Here is a 23,785-nt window from a genome sequence, read left to right as displayed (position 1 = left end):
TCAACATACTTATTCAGCTCTTGCAATTAAAAAAAAATTATCACACCCATCCGTGGGGTTCTTAGCAGTTTCCCACTCATGCAGATGGCCAGGTCTACATCTGTCTAATTTCAGTGACTTTGCAGCATCAAGTGCTTCTAATCTATACTAAACCTGTTTAAATTAAGGACGGAGAACATGACTATATTTGAAGTCATTTTAATAGAAACTATACATTGTTAAGTGTATGAAAACAGTAGAGATTCCAACTTAAATCTGAACAAAATGAAGTTACTCAAGTTAAGCTGTACAGTTAATTTTAAAAAGTTAAGATGCCTAATATCCATTAGCTCAAGTCTTTTTTTATAAAACAAACATGAAGAGTCAACATCCTGATTCTTTTTTTAAAAAAAATAGCATTTTATAATAAGGCAGTCTTCATATAATTTAAAATGCAAAGGCTTTGGTTGAAAAGACCTTGTAAATGGATCCATATTTCTTCAAGCTGAGGTGATAGCCGGGATACTTCCACCAGCAAAGTTGGCTCTGATGAAAGGATTTTAAGGTGCAACTGAAATGAAAATATGACATTTGCCATTTATACAGAGGGAATCATATAGAATTATTAACTTGATCAAATTTGTTCGATTTTTGAATAAACAGTATTGCTAGAGGTGTTTGTTTCTGGCACTGGTTTCTGTAATGCTAGAGGATTACAGCCTGTCTTACTGTACACAGTGGGCTTACTTCTGAGGAGAATAAATAACACTGTTTTCAAACACCACTTAAATATAGCAATTGCTGCTACAAAAAAGAATGGATGCTATCCAATGTCTCCTGCCCCTGCCTCCCAATTAGCGACTTGGTTATTAAAACAGAGGTGATTCTGTACTGAGCAAGCCCAGTTTCACAGTACAACACAACTAGCAATTCTTTCACGACAGTATATCCAAATGTAAACTTACCTTCAGAAACAATGCAAGGTATGCCTGTGCCAGTTCAAAGTCGCACTTTGTGTTCAGCATTGCTTCAATCATTCTCAGAAAGCTCTGCATCACTTTGATGGAGCCACCACCGTCAGGAGACAAGCTTCTCAGTTCTGTGTCAATATTAGATGGGCCCATTTGTTTAAGAATATTAAGAGGTGACGCATCTGTCAGAACATTAAGAATATGGTTACCATTCAAAAAAACATCTTAGAAACATTAAGTACAGCAACACTTTCAATAGCTGAACTAGTCTGCAGCATTTGGCTTAAGACCAAGGCATCTGGCCACAATCAAAAACAGTCAATTCATGCAAAGGAACAGCAGACGCAGCTGGAGTTTCAACACTTTTATTTGCAAGAAACCTCCCACTTCCAAAGAGCCATTCAAAAGCATGTCTCTTCAATAGTGGGAGGTAGTAGAGAACACAGTTCAAGAAAGACCGTGGCTTCTGGGCCTTTTCCACAGAACACCATGGACACAGTCTCTCCCTGTGCAAAGGCACAGTACCTGTATGCCAAAGAATCCCCATGGGGTGAACAAAGCCCTCTTTCTCCTCTTCACCCTTATACAACATACAAAGGCAGTACAACAGGCTATTACTGGGAATTGAAAGTTTGTGTACACCTCGCCCATTTCCCCATCCAGACGCTTTCCCTCAGCTAGTCAAATTATTCAATCACGTATTTGTTTTGACATTTATTTTATGCTGCTGAGATTAATCTTGTCTTGCATGTTTTGTGGATTGTTTTATTCTTTCATTTTATGGTTATGAATGTTAACCTCAGGAGCAATGACTGAAGAGTCACATATGTGAGAAATCAAATACATGCAACTATACTAGGAGGTTGATCAAGCTCTAAGGAAACGTTTGACGTTACTCAGACCAAACTGGCTGACAGCCATGTGAACAGCCAGGCCACCTTCCAAGCAGTCAAAGTGAGTTATTTACAGAACACATTATGGCTATACCTCATCTTGTGAAAGTTACAGCTGCATTCATTAAGTGTGTTAATTGGGCTAGAGGTTTTTTTGCCTGGCTTTCACCTCATCTGTTTTTTTGTACTTGGTCCTGCTTTTTAAAAGAATGACAGATCTGGTCCTAGGAGCTCCCAAGGAACTTTCCAGTTAGTGCATTCAAACATGTGCTTCATATAGCTGAAAACTGCAACCATTGAAGTGATTTTAGACATCTGAAATTAGCCAGTTTGTTGTGGCAGCATTACTTTTTACACTGGGAATGTTTTCGTTTTAGCCTCATAATTCAAACCACAGAAGTGGTTTCATTTTCCAAAGTATTCACCACAAGACAAAGCATTGAACATAGTCCAGAATGTAAGGAAGCATGTCTCTATAAAGGAAACTATTATTCATTAGTTCCTACATTTGTTTACTGCCAGTTTATGCTGCAAATCTCATTAAAGAGGTACACTGTAGGTCGTACAAAGGATTAACTCATTGTCTATACCAAAGTTTTATCTCCACTTTTTCCAGGCACATATTGAATGGCAACACAGCCAAGCTTTCAGTGACAACCACCTCCTCATAAACCAATTATTGACAATTAGTTACCGTTCCTCCAAAAAATTTGAACATAATCAGATCAATAAGCATTCCTTACCTGAGGCAATTTGGAAGATTTCAACTTCAAAACATATAACACAAAAAAAGCTTAATAGAAGCTTATGAAGGTTTCTTTTTAATGGTTTTAATTTAAGCCTTACTTTGAGATTAGACAAATTCTAAAAGATTACTGTTATAAACAAAATTTCTGAAGATAACTGATTTTTAAAAAGATACTGCTAAATTTTCAAATACCAACATATGCATATTTATTTATACATATGGAAATCATTTTAGTTAGTAAGCTGGACAAAAGAAAGAGACTATGTATGTTTTATTGATTGTAATTAGAAGGCATTATCAATACAATCATGAACTAGGGTGACAAAAACAAAATGGAACCAAGCAGTATGAAATGCAAGCCGTGGGAATTAAGAAGCACTTGTAAAATTAATCAGCCAATTATTTGGTCAATGATTCTCTCTGGCAGTGTATGTAACCCAATTTGTTAGTCATATCAGACTATTTCCAATATGATTAGCATATTTTCTGCTCTACTCTTTCTGCCTTTTTGTTTTAGACTAGATCACAACAATTATAATCAGCCTCTATATGCAATGAGTTATTTTTCCAATCCTGACGAACAACGTGGGGTTTCAAAGTAACTGCTGCATTTATTTTGGGGTGGGGGTTACCTGGTTGAATAAAAAGCAATGGCAAGTGCTCTTTTACATATTTCTGTGGATTCAATCTGCTCCTGAAACTTTTAGCAACAGTAACAATGGTGGCAAAAAGGTAATTAAGGGTGATACTTCCAGTGAAAATAAGAATTAGCTGCCACTGTACATGTTATGTCAACAGGTTTTTCTGAGATAGTATTCTGTTTAATAGGGATGTGGATACTGCTGTTTTCATAACAGCACTGCAAATTTGTTAATAAAGTATACGCTATTTTTTGAGGTTTTAAATAGAAAGACAGGGTCCAGCCTGTAATAAATACAGATTTTTTATACACTGATTTGACTCAACACAAATGGCCCTTGCAAATGAGAAGGAATGGCAGTTTAAAAAAACTAAACAGTTCTTTAACAATAGCCTCCTTAATGAGAGGGCAGCTGGCTGACAATTCATCAATCCTTCTCTCTCCAGCGGACCCCTCCCTTCCCCCTAAGCAGGTGAAAGAAAGGTGATCACTTTGCATTGGTGAAGGAAGCAACTGAGTGAAGCAGACGACTGACTGATTGTCTTCTTAATGACTCTTATCTTACATCACAAAGGTCAGCAAGGCTGTTTTTAAATCATCAGAGCAATGAAACTTTGTTTTTTAAATTGATTTGCTAAAGTGTGTTTTTTCCAAAAAAACCTTTTTTGAGTGCTTGGAACAGAACCCATGCGAATAATGAGGCTCAATCTGTATTATTAAATGCAAATGAAGTGTATTTTTTCAGCAACCTGAAGCTTTGGGGGTAAAAATAGCACAAACCCACCCCCATCCACTTCTACCTTTTTAATTTTAATACCAAATAATCAGACGGCACACAAAGAGGTAAGAGTTCGACAGTTCATACTATAACTTACAGTTACTGCTGCTCAAGGCTTCTTCAAGCTGCATGTAGAAGTCAGACTTTTGTGCCAACACTCCAAGATTTACTAGTTTTGACTGGAATATAAAAAGTTTTCCATCTGAAATGCCTGAAAGCTAGCAAATTTACATACCAACTGTTTTGCTTTTTGATTAGGAAGTATACATTTTAGGTAGCAAATTAACATATTTAAAAGCCAATCTTCTGAAATGAATACTCAGAAATAAATTCTAAAGAGACTTGCTCTCAGTATAGCTTGTAACTTCCAAATATCCATTTACCTTATCAGGCTCTGCAAATCGTAGCAATGTGTTTGGGATTAAGCTCATGAAGGATAAAATGGAAGGTTAAAGAAGATATATAATCTACAGAGGAAGATGAGATAAAAGAGGTTCTCATGACACTTGATGTAGTGCCTAATAGTTAATATACACCATATTAGTTTCAACAGTTAGATCAGAGACAAGATAATAACCTACAACAACCCTTCGTATAGTTCTTCTACAGAACCTGCCTCCTACAAGGCAGAGAGAGACAGCACCCCAGTGTCAGGGACAACAGATGTTGACAAGTAGGCAGAAAAATATGCTACAAATTAAACATGGATGAGGACCAGGTAGTGCAATTCACTGCTGATCTAACTTCTAACTCCTACAAGGAAAAAGGGGGAGAAGATACAATACAGCGTATCATATCTACCACCAAATGGCACTAACATCTGAGAGAGAAAAGCAGAAGAGATCAGTGTACATGTTGAACTCTTTTTTTACCTGCTGACCATCATTTTCTTGTGCAACAGAAGCATATCGTGGCGTGAGACCAGGAATCGTGGGGATAAAGAACGGTGCAGATTTTGGCACTTTTGGTGGCTCTTTGGGTTTATTCTTTTGCTGTTGATGGGAGATTTGACATCATGAACAAGTTAACATAGACTAACACCACAGAAGACTCAACTTCCCAATTATATAAGCACTTCACACGTTATAGAACACCCCCCACCCCCACAAAATATTTAGAGCAGTGATTCTCACACATTGAGCACAGGACCCACTTTTTAGAATGAGAATCTGTCAGAGCCCAACGGAAGTGATGTCATGACTGGAAGTGACATCATCAAGCAGGAAAATTTTTAACAATCCTAGGCCGCAATCCTACCCACACTTACCCAGGAGTAAATCCCATAGACTATCATTGTTAAAAGAGCATACATAGTAGCTTGTTAAAAGTACAGGTCTGTCACATTTCCCCAAATGCAGTCACATACCATGGGAGCAACAAGTCTAATACATTAAAAATAAAATATTGAAATGAATGGGGATCCACCTGAAATGGGCTTGTGACCCACCTAGTGGGTCCTGACTCACAGTTTAAGAAGCACTGATTTTGAGGTTAACTGTATTTAACATTTGGAACATACAGAACTACAGGATTTTCCAGTTAGTTCTTGTTTCTAGAAAGCATCCCCAGAACTTATCCCAGGCTATTACTAAGAAGACTAAAAAAAGAAGCAGAAAGAGGAGGCTAAATAGAAGCTTCTTCAATGCCCATACTATACAAAACCTTAAAAGGACATGAAGATATTGTTGCCACAGGACATTCCTCTGGCAATGCAATTTATTGATTATTTGTGGTATCAGATACAACAAAATTACATAAGTTACAAGATGAGAAAAATAAGACTTGAGCAGAAACTTTTCAATGTATGACACTGTCACGTTACCTTAATAATATCAAGATTAAGCAGGTTCCTCCATCTAGATTCTGGCAATTGAGAAAGGGTCACTAGTGTATCTCCTAATTGCTCTGGAGAATCATATTCTATCATGTCGTCACTGGTTTCTTCCTCTTCTGTGACATCGTCATCTTTTAATTGTAGTAGGAAGAAAAAAAATTAAAGATTGGCTAACACACATCAATGATACTCAATCCTGAATGACTAAGGAAACAGGTGAAACATTCAGGTAATCATTTCTGCCTAAGAGTATACCTACATTGGAACTATAATTATGTTAAATCTGCAGAGATTTAACAGTTCCAATCCAGATACAGCTACACAGAAAAACATGCATGCAGACAGAGACAGTGGCTGAGGATGCACATTCTGATAGCACAGCTGGAAACGGATGCCTGACATTCTGTACTTGGGGTTCACAAGCAAGCCCATACAAATGGGCTAAGTTGGAATGCCAGATGCAAGGGATGGCACCAGGATGCAGGTCTCTTGTTGTCTTGTGTGCTCCCCGAGGCATTTGGTGGGCCACTGTGAGATACAGGACGCTGGACTAGATGGGCCTATGGCCTGATCCAGCAGGGCTGTTCTTATGTTCTTAACTTCTGCAAGGGTTGATGCATGAAGGGTTTAATCATGCTAGAAACCAAGAGTGGCATACAAAGGCATTTTTCAGTAACTGTAGTGTCCTTATACAAGCAGAACATTGTTATGTGGAGAAACTACTCTGGTTCTAGAGTAGTTCCTGCATTAGCAGCAGATGTTGTGCAACATGTTGATACCTTTTGCACAAGCTGAAAATGTATATTTTAAAAGGGTTTATTTTAAGCTTTTCATGCTAAAATACTGGTATTTTTATTGTTCAGAAAAGGTAGCCCTTTTGTCCTGAAAGTTGTTCGGTCCCTTGGACTCAGAAGGCAAGGCCAAACTTTGAAGTTGGTAGGAAGCAGTATATTTATTAGAAAATATTTATTAATAATGGTAATTGGTTATACATTCCATCTAATAATTACATTGGTACACAAAGGAATTTAATGCATCTTTTATTAGGTAAACTTTCTGCAGGCATAGAAGTATGAAGGCTATCAATTCACACAGAACTCTTCATCAGTATGGACGATTCTTATATTTGTTTAGCCATATACCTACAGGTAGGTCAATCTATACAAAATACAGTGTATTTTATGTCTTGTTTTTTGGAACCAAAACGGCAAAATCAATCTATAGACATACCTTGAGCTGTACAGGTTCCAGGAAGCATTACAACAGAAGGCTCATAATCGGCTGGAAGTGGACGTAAAGAGACAAGCGAATACAAGGAACGGTTAGACCTGAAAAATCAACACAAAAGCATACTTGTTTTAAGAACGTTCTATAGTCCCTGTGGTTCCACCTTCAATAGCTAAGAATGGAAAGTTTGGAAGTATGCCAATTAAGCAGCTGTCCTAAGGACCTTGACCAGGATCCAAAACAAGAAGTCACATGCTCCCAATGGAGTTTTACACTTGCTTCCTGAATAGTAGACCACCCCCACATCACAAAGAGTACTATTTTTGAAGATCAAAGCAGTTTCAAATGTGGTTTCTGATTGAGGTACAGAAAACTGCTATTCAAAGAGAGAAAAGAAAGAAGTCCTTTTGGGCTTGCTAAAGCATTCTTTGGGTTCTGGCCTGCATATAGGCAGCAAATTCAAATGCAATAAATGGGACGTATTTCCAAGCAAATCTGTTCAGAATGTAGCTGTTTTCTCTGCCCCAGCAGAGAAAGGTTATACAGAAATTTTCCAAAGGACAGAATCTGTGCCCTTTATAAGTGTGCCATGGAACAATTCAACATTAGAAATGTACAGTCTTGCCCCCTTTTAAAATGCAAAAATACAAGGCACATGACAGCCAGGATGATTTAGTGGTTCTGGTGTTGGACTTAGACCTAGAAAACTCAGGTTCATATCTCTACTCAGCCATTAAGTTTCCATGGTAACCTTGGGCCAGTCACTCACTCTCAGCGTAACCTATCTCATAGGGTTGTTGTGGGCACAAAAGGAGTGAAGGAATCATGTTCACCACCCTGAGCTCCTTGGAGGAAGGATGTGATATATAAATAAATAAGGCACTGGTAGACTTACCATAGATAAATTCCAAGATCATCCACATGGGAGGAAGCTAGAAAATCTCCAGTAGGAGACATTGTAATGCTTACTGCTGCTGAATCTAACAGGAAACAGTCTACAAGGCTGCAAAAAGAAATAACTCACTATTAACAGATATTGTATATTTCCAGTTCTAACATTTAACACATTAAATCAGATGCAGTCACTAGTATTAAATATAAAACCATGCAAACATTTCAAATAATCCAATAAAATATTATGTGTAGCTAAACAACTTGTGAATTTATATTCCTAGTATACAAATTAGGAGATACAATCATGAGTGCTCTATATAAACTTGACAGTTAAAACCAGCTTGTTTGCACAAATGTTAGAGGTTTAAGTCAAATCTGTTTTTATTTCACAGTTTATAACAATTAACTCAAGGACTTATAAAAATTGAGCCATGGAACCTGAGCTACATTAGGCATGGACAAGAGTTTGTACAAATTCTGAGGTGTTTTTTTTCCTACTATCTCCTTTGAACTGCAAAGAATTTAGCCTCTAAGGCTGCAATCCTAACCACACTTTCCTGACAGTAAGCCCCACTGAACAAAATAGAACTTACTTCTGAGTAGACCTAGTTAGGATTGTGCCCTAAATGCTTAATCCGGACAATAATGAAATAGGAAACATGAACCAAGGTCAGAAACCTATACACAGTTTTCTGGGAGTAAGCCCCGTTGAACACAATGGAACTTACTTCGAAGTAAATGTACATAGGCTTGCACTGTAAGAAGCATATACAAAAACAGAAGAAGCAGATAATAACTCCTAAGATCTCCCAGGATTTCAATTCTATTATTTATTGAAAAGGTTAAATAAAGAACAACAATTGTTGTTGTCCGCAAACCAAAACAGCAAAGGCGTGAGCCAGGCCTCCAACAGTGACCTGGACACTGATTTGCCAGCTTGTTCAGAAAGTTCAGTAGTATAAGATCTTGAAACTGTGCACAAGTTCAACAGCCAAAGATTCCACCCCATACTAGGAATCCAGAAACTAAAAGCTCTTGAAGCAGATTCTATTGAGGTGTCACCATGCTCACATTCCTCTGAGCTATTCACCACAGCAAGCAGCATGCCTGGCATGAGATAATGGAGAAGAAATGGTGTGCCAAACTCCAGCTGGTCTTTGAAGTCATTTCATTCACCAACAAAAAAATCAAAACTCTGAGATGGGGGGAAAGACAGATAGGGTTAGGGCAGCGGTTTTCAAACTCTCGGGGAGCGTTTGAACCGCAGTAAGTCTTGAGGAGGCAGCGACATGATCCCCAGGATCCCGTTGCTAAGGGGGGCTGCAGGGACTGGGATGAACACACCAGTCCCTGCAGCACCTGTCCTGGGGTGCAGGGAGTACTGCGCAAGTGTCTGCAGGGCTCCCCAGTTCATCCAAAGTAAAAGTGGAGTGATCACGTTCCACTTCCGCAAAACCGGAAATGGAGCACAATCGCTCCACTTTCTCTTCTGACGAGCTGGGGAGCCTGGTTTGACCTCTCGCATGAGCTGTGGGATGAGGGCTCCCTCCACTGCTTGTTGTTTCATGTCTGTGATGCAGTAGCAGCAGCAAAGGAAAGGTCTTTTATAGGCCTTGAGCTATTGCAAGACCTTCATTCATTCATATAAGTTCATCTTTAATATATTCATTTATGAAAACTTATGTAAATTTATTCAAATTTTAAATGTAAATTAATTCTTTCCCCCCCGCCCCCAACACAGTGTCAGAGAGACAATGTGGCCCTCCTGCCAAAAACTTTGGACACCCCTGCCCTAGTGGGAGAGGAAATAGCCTGATTGCAGTAAGTCTGATACAGATGCACCAAAATAAAATGATAGCAGTTAAAAATATGTTTAGTTTGGACCCATGCAGTTAACTCTAGAACTGTGGAACTAAAAGCGCAATCCTAACTTGTGCTGGAACAGGCAGTCCAGCAGACCTGCGCTGTATTCGGCACAAATTTGGGGCTGGCTGAAGCTTGGCCCAAGGCAGCAGGAAAAATTCCCCTTACCCTGGGGAGAGCCACAGACTCATATCTGCAACACCTGAAGATCCAAGCAGAACAGAGCAACCTAAGCTACTCCACACCATCTGGGAACGGGGCTAGGATCTGGCATAATTGCCAGATCCTGGCCCCACCTCCCTCTCCCCGCTTTCCAGACTCCCACACCAGCCTTCCAGATTCCCACACCAGCCAACACAGACCTACCTGTCCTGGTCGGCATGGAGACTAGATCTGGCCTACGCAGGCCAATGTGCAACCCTGCACTGGCCCAGTCAACACACAGAGAGGCTTTACAGCATGTTTGCTACCTCTCCCAGGCTGAGACTTGTGCCAGCCTAGCACTCCTTTAGGATTGCACTCTAAGTAAATCTATAAATGTTAACCAGTTCCAATAATACTTCAGAAGGGTAAGCTGACTCACCCAATTCAGTAAATTTACTACATCTACCATTTTCAGTCCTCTGTTCTGAATTAATGGCAGAGGATCAGAACTACAGAAATAACTGACTTAAAGACAATCCTAGGCATGTCTACTCAGAAGTAATTCTCATTATAATCAATGGGATTCCCAGGTAAGAGTGGATAGGATTGCAGCCCCAGAATCATAGGTAGGGAGATACAGAGCAACAGACCTGGGTATAAGTAACATGGGGAGTATTGTATTGGCAACCTTCAGTCTCGAAAGACTATGGTATTGCGCTCTGAAAGGTGGTTCTGGCACAGCGTCTAGTGTGGCTGAAAAGGCCAATCCGGGAGTGACATGGGGAGTAAAGTAATATGAATACAAAACAGGAGAGTGTGTATGGTTGTGATTTTTAAGATACAAGTTTCTGCCCCTTTCAGGAAACTTAGTGAGACTAAGTTTTAGTAACTTAGTAAGTTTTCCCCTTTCAGGAAACTTAGTAAGACTAAGACTAACAAGATGCCAGTTTATAAGAATGCTGGGTATCCTACAGTACAACAATGGCATGGTTGTTAATATTCTAGACTAATCCATGGTTTCTTAGTACAATATTTTATTACATCTTTAGAACTATTAAAATGCAGTATTGAATTGAATCAAAAGGTCATTCAAACCACTGTATAGGTATAACGCCTAATAAGGTTGCAGAAAATCAGATAAAATATCTGTATAGTAGATACTTGTATAGCAGTAAACAAGTGCCCAGCGTTTGACAAATTTCCTCCCAGGCAAGTTAGCAAGACATAATCCCAGACAAGTTAGCAAGACATCATCCCACATAAGACAATCCATAAGACATTATCCCATTTCTTATTTACATTTGACGTCAAAATATGTTCACGGGATTTCCAATATTACCGATCCATAAGATGTTACAACAAGAACATTTAGATTTTTCATGAGTCAGCAAGTGAGGCAATATGTCCTTTTAGTACTTACTGATCAAAAGATAAAAATACAAGATGAAACATGAATGTGTGAAATATCAGAAGATACATTTTAAAGGAAAACTAGGGTTATACTGAAAGATTCACTTCCTTTGAACTTCTTGCTCTGTGGAAATGGAACTATGTACAACCCCTAGACTGCAAGACAAGCTTACAAAGGGGTCCGAAGACTAGAAAGCTGCAATTCTGAAAAGAAAAAAGATTGTGCACATCTTGCACATAAAAATCAGACATAGGGTGCAATCCTAACCCCTTATGTCAGTGCTTTCCAGCATTGGCATGGCGGTGCCAATGAGGCAGGTGCTGCATCCTGCAGTTGGGTGTCACTCACAGAGCCCTCCTCAAAGTAACAGATGTTTGTTCCTTTACCTCAGAGCTTCATTGCCCTTATGTCAGTGCTGAAAAGACTGACCAATAAAAAAAAATCCAAAAGGCACAGGACTGTTACCATGTTCAAGTCCAGACTCAACTAGTGTATTTGGGGGTGTGGTTGGCTTTGCCATAGAGACTGGTGAAAATTTTGGGAGAACTTGGAGGCTTGCTGCTCTCAACTTTGTGCAATATTTTTGAGGCCAGTCAGCATGAACTCTCTCTCCACAGTCAGGCCAAGTCATCAATTAGCTCAGAGATAAGAGCCCTGATCTCATCATATCACACAGAAATAGCAGCTCTTCTATAAACTCTAAGTTTACTTACCATCCAGATGGGAGGTCCCAAGTCCTAATGGTAGAATCCATAGATGCAGTTATTAGCCAACGTCCATCAGGACTGAAAGCCTATAATAGATCATCATTCCACTTAGCAGCTTAACAAGATATTCAGTTTTAGACATACTGAAATGTACAATGACATACTTAATGTAAACTTATGTAAATACTGGCACCTCATCAATTTTTCAGAAAACAAATTAGTAAAAAAAGACAAAAGTAACTGACAAAATCTTGACACATGAGATATTCAACCTCAACTGCCCAGACTGGCAAAGGAGATCCCACAGCAAAAATAATTTATGGTTGAGATGGTAGTCCACCACTCACTATGCAGAGTAGCTCCAAAAGCATTTCACTGTAACAGGAATTTGCAAATATATCCAGTATTGGGCATATTTGCAACCCAAAGAACAGTCCAATATTAGACATATTAGCAATCCAAATAACATGTGTAATCTGTGTGTTTTCTTAACCATCTCATATGCTAACTTCGTGTATACTTTAGTAAGCTCAGAGTGGCTTACATGGTATTTCCAGTGGTCTCTCATTTAGACAATGTTCAAGTCCTTAGCTTCACCACTGCCTAAAATATTAGGTGCGTCAGGCCAAGGAATCTGCATTTATTTCTGTATAAAACCTTCAAGAGTAAGATCTAACATATTGAAGATTTTTACGACAGTACATAACCTGTCACACAAGACCTATCATTTATTGATTACAGACACAGACTTACCATGTCATTTATCTGACCACGGTGTCCTGAAAACTTCCTCACAGTTCTTCTTGTTTCGATATCAAGAACATTAATATCAAAGTCATCTGTTGCAATTCCCAGAATACCACTGTAAAATTCAGAAGAATATGAATTGAACAAACATTGGAAGGGGACAAAAAATGGAGTACATTTAGTTCTTATCAAAACTCTCAAAAAAATGATATTTGTGTTTCTAAGAGATTACTTAACAGGTCTGGGAGAAACTCCTGAAAAAGAATGTCAGTAAGTAAAGTGATCCTAAATGCTTTCCTAAGAGGACAGAGCCAGCGGCTTGTGACGCCAAAGATACAAACAGGAAAGACAGAGCAAAAGAAGCAGATGAATGTGGTAGATTTACAAAGAGTTAAATATAAAAGGACAAGGATGGCATAAGTTTTAGTGTTTGTATCAATCAAACTATGCTCCATAAGGGGGAAGTCTCCAATACCAGATTGGAAACTACTAAATGTCTCCAAACCAGAAATCTTAATTCTCCCTTGTTATTTAAAATTAGCATACCTTTGTAGTCTTACCTGTCTCTGTGAAGCAACATTTTACTTGGAGAAACAGAGAGGTTGGTAGAGTGAACAAGCTCCCTGGTCTTAAATTTCCAGAACTTGACCAACCCTTCACTTCCTGCGGTGATTGTAAACTGATTTAATCCATCCACTGCCACTCCTCGTATGGAACCTTCATGGGCTTTAACCATAATTAAAAAGAGAGAGAGAAAGATTCGCATTTACTTATCTTCCCCCCCCCCACAAGCACCACTGTTATATATGCATTATGTAAAACAGCTATTATCTACAGAGTATCTGAAGATATAGACAGGCACTTTTTGTAGTTCATAATTGAAGAACTGACAAACATACGATCAAAATCACTGTCCATTCTCAGTCCCTCTGACATGTTTTGTTCACCATGGAACTGGCTTTAGAGTAGTCAGTCAGTGAAGCTTCATCCTTCACTGTATGTGGCAATGTCATGCTACAAAACACACGAGAGGCATGGTATGATATGCGATATACTCTGGATTCCAAAGTCTTTTTTTTTTTTACTTTTAAAAATAAAATTCAATAAAGTATTGCAGAGGCAACTTCTGAGACCAGTGTGTCAGCCAAAGACAAAAATGTGGATTAGAATTTCCTTACAGCAACAATGAATAGCAATAGACAAACTTATTATGGTTGCTTTCTTATCAGAACATTCTACAGCACTGGTTCTCAAAAACTCTGGGAGTTCAAAAACCAGGGTAAGTTTTTGCAGAAGTGGTGTTGAAAGCAGTGATGTGATTCCCCAGGATCGTGCCACTGTGGGGGAAGAGGGGGCTGTTTTTAACTTAACTAACCTACTGCCAGGGCCAGGGGTGCGGGGAGCCCTACAGAGCCCTCTGCAGGGTTTCCTGCAGCTCGTAGAAAGTAATAAAAGAGATCACGACCCACTTCTGGTTTCACAATCACAACCCAGAAGTGGGTCATGATCTCTTTTTTAACTTTCTACAAGCCACAGGGAGCCCTGCAGAAGGCTCCGCAGGGCCCTCTGCACCGCCCAGACCCTGGCAGCAGGAAAATTAAGTTATAAACAGTTCCCACTTCCTCTACGGCAGCACAATCCTGAGCACTGTGTCCTTGCTTTCCCCCTGTCACTGCCCTTTGATGGAACAGGAGCAGTAGTTCTCTAACTGGTAGGTCATGATTTACTAGTCTGAGAACCACTGCTCTACAGACATGGAATGATACCTCTGTTGATTGGTTATGGTTATAGTCAGTGGTTCTCAAACTTTTAGCACCAGGACTCACTTTTTAGAATGAAAATTTGTCAGGACCCACCAGAAATGATTTCATGATATCACCAAGCAGGCAAATTTTTAACAATCCTAGGCTGCAATCTTACCCACACTTATCCAGGAGTAAGTCCCATTTACTACCATTGTTAAAAGCATATACATTGTAGCTTGTTAAAAGTACACGCCTGTAACACTTGCCCAAATGCAGTCACGTACCATGGGAACATCAAGTCTAATATATTAAAAATATTGAAATGAATGGGAACCCACCTGGAATGGGCTCGTGACCCACCTAGTGGGTCCTGACCCACAGTTTGAGAAACACTGATTTAGAGGTTAACTATATTTAACATTTGGAACATACAGAGCTACAGGATTTTCCAGTTAGTTCTTGTTTCTAGAAAGCATCCCCAGAACTTATCCCAGGCTATTACTAAGAAGACTCTAACAAAAAAGTCAGAAAGAGGAGTTTAAATAGAAGCTTCTTCAATGCCCATGCCATATAAAATCTTAAAAGGACATGAAGATATTGTTCGCCACAGGACATTCCTCTGGCAATGCAATTTGTTGATTATTTGTGGTATCTGATACAACAAAATTATGTAGGTAAAATTTTTGCCAAGTAATCAAGCTCAAATCAACATTCGGATTGATCAGAGAAAGTTTCCTTTCTTCAGGCAGGCACAATCATTAGTTTCTATGGTAATCTCCCTGGGAAATTCCAGCCAAAGTTAATCTTTTACTCTCCACAGAATTTTGCAAATGCTGCTGCAGCCTGGTTCTGTTTTGCAAAGGCTTACATTTAGCAGAGGTCTGCTTTAGCAGAGGTCACCAGGATGGGATCCTCCTTTCCATTTGAAAAAAAGTCCCAGGGGGACTCTAAGTCCCCCACTTAGAGCCTGAGAAACTCTGATTATAGTTATTAGTCAGAAGGCTGAACAAAGCTCCTATCAATCCCACAAACTCAACCCCCATTTCTTCCTGGCAATACTTCAAAGGCTCATGTTAATCTGCTGGAAATGAGATGGCAACTTTCATACATTTCCAGTTGTAGTCACTGATTTGTCATATTATATATCCTAAAATCTGGCTCATGGAGGGACACTGAAATAATTCACTGGTTCTGCCTATTTCCTAGCAAACTGAATATGCTTTGTGCTCAGACATTCATTCATATGTCCCATGCACTCATTGGTGCACAGGCATATAATCCAGATCACACAATATATACTATATATGGCAATACATGCACAGGTCTCCACAAGACCGAACCTTGTTCCCTTTCTTTGTTTAACCTCTACTGGTCGTAAGTTTTATGAGGATGTCCAATCAAGTACTTCAAAATAAACTGGGAGTCAACTTCAGCTTATAGATGAAGAATAACCTAGTTCAGTTCCTATATAAAATTTCTGCATAGACAGAATACTAAAGTTTTTCTTAGAACACACTGTTTGAAAAAAATCACAATTTTCACCTTTCTCTTTGCCATAACGTCCCCTGTGAATACCAGACTGCATGTTGTATATGTCCACATGCCCAGTTGTAAGTCCAATTACAGCAAAGTTTCCACAGGAAGTGATAGCTACTGCCTTTCAGGGAAAGAGACAAAGTTAGACATTGAAATATAGTATAATTAACACAGAAGGGGTTTTTTTGGGATGGGGAGGATAAAATATTTGATATCTTTTCAGAAGGATTTTCCCCATTATTTGAAAATCACTAAGAAAGAAGAGATTCATAGAGTGCAAATAGTCAAATTTTAGGCTATACCTGGACATTTAGAATAAAAGTCTGAAAACTGAAGACTTTTGATAGCTGTGATGAACATACCTAAAAGTTCTAAAAAAACCAACACATGAAAAATCCACCATTTTGGGAAATGGCAGATTTCGCTCTATATTGAGCTAAAAGACTCCATCTTTCTGAAATGATTAAGACAAATCAGAAACAAATAAATTGAACTAAACTAAATGCTCTTACACTCAAAATGTCAGAAAACCATAAAGAACTATTCTGGATAGGATCTTACAATCTAGGAGTTTATTTTTTTTTCCTTTCTGCATGTTTATCATGAAGAAAATCTGTACATTTCAATTGTATGACAGGTGTTCATGTTAAATGTAATTGCACTGAACTATATAACTACCTTTACTTTGAAACAAAGCATACATGATTGTTATCAAGTGCAGGCATGCCCCCTTGTCCAAGGGGGTTCCGTTCTGGCAGCCCCCACAGATAGCTGAAACCGCTGATATGGGAGAATGCCCATCCTCGCAGTCCCGGGGGGCCACCCCCCTTCTGGAGGCCCTCCATGGCTTCCCTGGGCCTCCTAATGCCTTATAAGGCATTAATAACATCACTTCTGGTTACTCCATGAAACCGGATGTCACATGTTTTCAGCTTCTGAGCTCCCTCTGAGCTCGGCAGAGGCCGCAGACAGATGTCCCTGGCCTCTGCTGAGCTCCCACTCCCCTTGCCTCTGGACAGGGTGCACACGCTGAGGGGGGACCCAGATTACAGCCGCGGATAAGCAAATCCGCAGATACAGGATCTGTGGATATGGGGTTCCCTGTACTGATTTTACTTCCAGTATTTAGAATGAACAATAAAAAGAAAAAATCATGCTCATAAGCACAGCGTAGGATCAGGCTCATTATGCTAAAACAGGGGTGTCCAAACATTTTGGCAGGAGGGCCACATCATCTCTCTGACACTGTGGTGAGGGCCGGGAATAAAATTTGAATAAATTTACATAAATGAATATATGAGAGATGGAACTTATATGAATGAATGAAGGTCTTACACAAAGCAAGGCCTTGCACAAAGCAAGGCTGGTCTTTCCTTCACTGCCACTGCTGCATCACAGATGTCAAACAGCAAGTAGTCTTCGTTCCACAGTTCATACGAGAGGTCGATCAGTCACTCTTGTGCTGAGAACAGTTGTATCGGGCCAGCATGGGCTCCAGCAAGTCTCTGGAGGGCCAGAGGCTCAATGGAGACTGGGAGCTCCCCAAGGGCCAGATTGGGAGCCCCCGAGAGCTGCAAGTGGCCGCCGGGCCAGGGTTAGGGCACCCCTGCGCTAAAAGCACTATTTAACTAATGTATCATAATTTGACTACTACTATATACACTCTCTTCACCATCAGCCAGAAGTTTATTCAATTTTGTCACCACTCACAGAAGCCTATGTTGGTTCTTAGCAGGCATTATAATGTAATTAGCATCACTCATTATCGTGAGCATCAACATACAGCTGTTCTGATGTTTCCAGCACATCCTCTAAGACTGCTCAAATGCAAAGGTGGGTAGTTGCCACAGCTACGGCCAATAATACCCACTCATAGAGGAACTGGGCAAGCCACTCCATTGCACTTGCAGTTCCATTTGCATTCAGACTTACTACTGTGCAGATTATATCAGATTATTTACAAATGTTATTTTTTAAAATTCTTACTGTTGCAAATACACCAAGAGGTTTCTTTTTGCGGAAGTCGTCAGGTTTTAGTTTATGGATTCCCATTGATGCTTTCTGATAATTCCAGGTAGTACAGGTTATGTAACCTTGATGGCAAGCAATGATCCCATCCCAATCACTTTGACGGGCTATCTCTGTAACACAATCAAAATTCCTTAAACGCAAAACTTTTACTTAAGTAGTGCTTCTCAGGTAGAAAAGAGGTTTCACAAACATTTTGGAACAAAATATAACTGGATTACAGTGGTTTCAGTAAAAAGATGCCAAATTCAGCTTGTCTTCAAGTTTACTCTGCTCATACCACGCTTAGCACAACAGGGCCCTTGAAGTCCACCTATTCATTCATTCATATAATTTTTATCCCATGTTTCTCCCACACCAAAAGGGATGCATGTATTCTGTGCATCACAGAATCAATGGTAACTGTATCAGCACTACAGAACTAACCTAAGAAGCATCCAAAATAACACATTTAAGAATGGAATACAGAAAAGACCTGCTGGATCAGACCAAAGATTCACCTATGGCAGTAACTTGTTTCCCTCAGTGACCAGCCAGATACTTTTGAGAAGCTCACTGTTTAGTCAGGAACAAACACTACACACTTATTAGGGCAAATTTCTATTTACAGGTTCACCCCTGTTCCAGAACCCCCCACAGACACCAAAATCCACAGATATTTGGGGTTCCAGTTAAATGTCCTTTTTAAAAAAAAAAAGTGCACGAAAATTGGGATTCCTACCTTCACAAAACCACATCATTTTCAAGCCTCTCAAGGCTAAAAATGGCTCTAAAGACACATTTCCTCATCTTCCAGTATCACCCCAGAATTCCTTTGTATACAACTATAACCCATTCAGCCACTGGATGTGGCTGAATGGAATGGAATTTCATTCAATTATATTCAGCCCCATCTATTTGCTGAATGCAATATACAGGTCCAGTCTTGTTATAAACGGATTTTTTATACACGGATTTGACTCAACACAAATGGCCCCTGCAAATGAGAAGGAATGTGCTCATCCCTGGAGAAGGGGGAAAATGCATCCCTTTAAAATCAGTATAAAAAACTGAACAGTCCTTTAACAATAGCCTCCTTAATGAGAGAGAGAGCACCTGGCTGACAATCCATCAATCCTTCTCTCTCCAGGTGACCCCTCCCTTCCCCCTGAGCACGTGAAAGAAAGGTGATCACTTTGCATTGGTGAAGGGAGGGGCTGAGTGAAGTGCCTTTCTAAGCTCTTGGAGGACGACTGATTGATGGATTGTCTTCTTAATGACTTATTTTACATTACAAAGGTCAGCAAGGCTGTTTTTAAATCATCAGAGCAAGGGAACTGTGTTTTTTAAATGGATTTGCTTTAGTGCATTTTTTGCCATCCTGGGAACAGAAACTATGCGAATAAAGAGGCTCAACCTGTAGCTCTATGTTGGAAGACTTGGAAGTGGGTCTTTAGGGATATGGCATCTGTAGTGAGTCAAATTCTGTGGTGAGATGCTGAATTCACAGATTGAATATAGTCAACCTGTATTATTTGGTTATGGAATATTTTTCTGTGCATCACAGTTATATCTTCTCTTTATAATATGTGATGCTTTGAATTAGAAACTATTCCTTTTTCAATATTTTCTTTGAGGGAATGTGATTCTCTGTGTTACACTGACTTGTTATCTAGTCTAAGATCCCATTATCAAATACAGCTGTGCATAGGTGTGTGCCACTTAAAGATGAGAATACATTCCCGTAGTTATGCGATAAGGTCATTAAGTGAACTTTCAGTCCAATCTATTGTCTTTGTTGTGTAAACAGACACTTGCTGCCAGACACTAGCTGGCTGCACAGGCTACTTGAGATAGATTGCCTCTTATTTGCATTAAGAGTCTCTCTGTTGTATAAACAGACACTCTGCTACAGGCTATGGGAGATGATTGCCTAATTAAGAGCATCTTTATTGTGCTATGACCACTGTCATATATGCGGTCTGTCATTAACCAAATGGTTGTTAAGTGACACATATGTCATTTTGCGCTGTACTTCATTTTGGCTGTATTTGCTCTCTGTCTCAGATACAATAAGGGCTGGTCTCTCTGTACCTCTTAAAGAGAAATCTTTAACAATAACTCCCGTCACCAACTCTGTTGGTAACAATGTCTACACTATCTCTTTCACGGTTCAAGAAGAATACTACTTACTAAATCACATAACCGAAAACCACAGAAGACAGATAGTTATGAGCTTCTTTTGAGTAGAGGAGGAATTAAAATTAGTGGAAACCAGGCGGATTTTCATCAGGTACTCCTCTGTCCATCTCCCAGGGACCTCAAGCATACCTAGTTCCCCTCACCACTTTTATACACTGGGCTGCTAGGCTTTGGTCAAGACCAAGATAGATTACACCATTGTTGTGCTTTATGACTCAGAAAACTAAGCTTTGGTGGTGGTGGGGAAAATCTTGTGAAGCCATGCAATAACCACTGATCTAAGTGAGCTTTTGCTCTTAAAAGCAATCAGAATCCAAATCCTAAATACAGGCAGTGCTTTAAAAACACAGAGCAATTTGTGTCACAGAGGTAACCTGGGTGAAGAAGGAAAGCCACTGCAAGTCCAGTTTTCTACAATTCCTATCAGTCAGGCAGATATACAAGCAAGTTTAGTTGAGCCGGATGAAAATAAATACTACTGCCAATTTCCTGAGTGTAAAACTTTAGTATCTTGGGGGGGGGGGGGGAGTAGCATTTGGCTTGATGCCTTTTATAACCTTGTTCAAGCAAACTAGGTGAAGAATTGCATACCTGTTGCAAAGGTTGTAATAGGTGGAAGTGTCAATGTATCATACTGAAGACCTTTCTGTTTTGATTTCTTTTTATTTATGGAACCTTTAAAATATGAAAAATACGGCAGCAATGTGTGAAGTCTGCTTAAAAACCAAGTCATTCTAAAATCATTTTCAGTTACTATCTGGATTACTATCCAATTCCACATATGTTCTATCAGAATAAGTCCCATTGAAATTAGGATCAGAATGGTTAAGTTCCAAACACAAAACAAAACCCCTGCAACTTCCTGACACTGCCACCTGAGAGAGTCATCGTGGGCCAGGGATTCTCCAAGCCGCACAACTGCAAGACCAGCCTTGCCTCGTGGCTTGGAAGATGAGAGTGCCTGCATGTGATTGATGGGAGATGGGGATATGATCCAGAAGTCCAGGGGAAGTTGTGGGGAGGGGAGGATAAAGGAGGAAAGGTTGAACAGGGAGGGGAGAGAGTGGAAGGGGAGACAGATCAGGGAAGGGAGTGGAAGGAAAAGCACAGAGACATAAAAAAAAGATAGGGAGAAGTGCAGGTAGAGAAGCCAAGCGAAGTTTGGTGAGAGAATATAGAGCAAAAGAGCAGAGAATGGTGAGAGGGAGATGAGGAGCAGAGCAGAGGAAGGAGTGAGAGAGCATGGAGAGTGGCAGCAGAGACTGAAAAGAGAAACCAAAAAACAAACTCAGCAGAGATTAGCAAGAGCAAAAGCAGCAGGCATGAGAGGGACTTGGAGAGAGAGTTCACAGAGATTGTCAAAAGTAGAGAGAAGCAGCAGAGTGGCTCAAGGAAGAGATGAGAGAGAAGAGAAACAGTGGGACTGAGGGGTGAATGGGCAGAGTGGCCAAGATCAGTGGCCAGAAGACACACAAGAAGAGAACAGGAGGTGGAACTACGAGACAAAGAGGGAGAAGGGCAAAGAAAAGCCAGCGGGAGATGGCAGATCATGCAAGAAATACAGAGGGCAGCAAATCAGGAGAGAAGCTGTGGAGAGTAAAGCAAATGGAAAGGAGGAGAGAGGAAGCATAGAAGGAAGACAAAAGGTGTACAAAACTGGGTGTGGCTAGAAAGAAGAGAGTGCGAAGCCAGAGGGTGCAGAAGGACCAGATCATGAGTGACATGGAAGATGAGTCTCCCTCTGAGCTTGTACAGGAAAAGGGTGGGTAGCAAACATTTCCCAAGGATTCTAACCCACTTGCTGGAGCTAAATTCCTCACCTACATACACAAATAAGCATACTGTGAAGCAGAAGCAGTAAATGTGAGTGCCTCTGGGGGAATCCATGTCATTTCAAGCCCCTATGATGTCAACTTGCCCATGTGGGGAGAAGGAAAGGAAGCCAGGCCATGACAACCCTGGTTAGGCCTGTGAACTCCTTTATGTGCAGACAGTCATTTCAATGGAACTTTCTTCTTTATACCTGATTTCCTTTGGCTCTGAACAGCAGAACATGCTGCTATTTTTCTCTAACAAACCAAATCAATTTGACAAGCCTATATCCAAAGACTGTACAAGAAATGCACATCACATCCTGTGTGCATTCTCTCCTCACACATATACACACACACAGGGAAATCACAAATAATTTCTGGTGTATTCAAATGCCACTGAATATTTTTAATATTTCTACAAGTTCATTATTACAGTCTTTTCACTGAACATTTGACTATTCACTGTATAGTGAGGCTCACCTCGTCCCAAACTTTTATTGAATCGTTCATGCACTGTGGAAAATGACTGCAAGGTGCTATCTTGACCTAAGGAAAAATATTTAAAAAGAGAATAAATACCTACATAAAATATATCCCAAGCATGATCACATTTACTGAAACTGTGGTGCAGAACTTTGCATTTACAATATAACCATAAAATTTGTTGATGCAACAATGGGTGTTTGAAATTACCTCTATGTCAAAGACTAAAATGTTAGGATATTTTGGATAGGGACAACTTTTAAAAGATATTACGTCTTCAATTTGAAAAGCGTGCACAACTCTTTGCTTGTTTCTTGTTTTCTGATATGCTGTAACAGAAGTTTAAGAGTGAAAGTTTAAAAGGTAAACTTCTTTCAAGATTCGAAACTTACCTTGGAGCAAGACAGGGAGGAGGTGAGCTCACAAAGGAGAAGTTGCCAAATTTTGTGACTAATGCTTAACATTAGCATGACTAAAAACCATAATTAATTGTGTTGTTCCATGTAAGATTACATCATTTGATCACACCACATATTTCAAAATAACCTGAGGAAATTCCTACCTGCACTAAGAATTTGTTGCCCATTTTGTCCATGGTATCTGATTTTTGTTGGAGGTGCGCTATGTCCCATTCGGTATCTTAGCAATCTACCGCTTCCTCCAGGCCCATCAAAGATCCATATCTGTTCAAAAAGTAAATAAATGTTAGTTTTCTGAAGTAGAAAGGAAGGCAGTATTGAAGATGAGGATTGAAATACACATCAACATATACATATACACAGCATATAACAGTTTTGTACATAGACATGCAGAGACTCATTTTAATATATTTATTGCATTTAAAGATGCACAAAACCTTTTTTTAAATTTACATAACACTATCTATATACATGTTGCTTTACAAGAATCAGAGAACAAGATTCTAATAAGAACATAAGAAGAGCACAGAGACCCTTCTGCCCAGTGACCCTTATAATCTAGAAACTGACAGAAGGAGTCAACAGAAGCAGAGAAGGGGAATAAAGAAGTAAATAGGAGGAAAAAAATATGCATTTATTTCAGTTATGCATATTAAGCTTAGTAACAGTCAGGACTAAGGAGTTGGACAAAAGCTTTCATTGAAAAGGTGAGTTTTAAAGAATAGATTTGAAGAAACTAAGGC

The 23,785-nt window shown here is 39.6% G+C and overlaps 1 protein-coding gene across 1 annotated transcript in view; it reads right to left on the bottom strand.

Moving 5' to 3' along the window:
- Positions 1-205: 205 nt before the first annotated feature.
- The window catches only part of WDR36 (WD repeat domain 36), a 40,783-nt gene continuing 17,203 nt past the window's right edge, over positions 206-23,785 (bottom strand). Inside the window, exons 9-23 of the mRNA XM_066615287.1 lie at positions 23,186-23,306; positions 22,621-22,686; positions 20,918-21,001; positions 18,104-18,258; positions 16,124-16,238; positions 13,397-13,562; positions 12,843-12,951; positions 12,096-12,175; positions 7,966-8,073; positions 7,074-7,171; positions 5,832-5,974; positions 4,882-5,001; positions 4,107-4,188; positions 945-1,132; positions 206-550 (exon numbers count right to left, since the gene is read on the bottom strand). Coding sequence (XP_066471384.1) covers positions 401-550; positions 945-1,132; positions 4,107-4,188; positions 4,882-5,001; positions 5,832-5,974; positions 7,074-7,171; positions 7,966-8,073; positions 12,096-12,175; positions 12,843-12,951; positions 13,397-13,562; positions 16,124-16,238; positions 18,104-18,258; positions 20,918-21,001; positions 22,621-22,686; positions 23,186-23,306 — 1,785 coding nt within the window. The 3' untranslated portion in view covers positions 206-400. The remainder of the gene's footprint in view (positions 551-944; positions 1,133-4,106; positions 4,189-4,881; positions 5,002-5,831; positions 5,975-7,073; positions 7,172-7,965; positions 8,074-12,095; positions 12,176-12,842; positions 12,952-13,396; positions 13,563-16,123; positions 16,239-18,103; positions 18,259-20,917; positions 21,002-22,620; positions 22,687-23,185; positions 23,307-23,785) is intronic.

Source organism: Tiliqua scincoides, chromosome 2, assembly GCF_035046505.1.
Source record: "Tiliqua scincoides isolate rTilSci1 chromosome 2, rTilSci1.hap2, whole genome shotgun sequence".
Classification (NCBI taxonomy): domain Eukaryota; kingdom Metazoa; phylum Chordata; class Lepidosauria; order Squamata; family Scincidae; genus Tiliqua; species Tiliqua scincoides.
The sequence above is the reverse complement of the archived record's forward strand: the minus strand, read 5'-3'. Positions and strand labels throughout refer to the sequence as shown.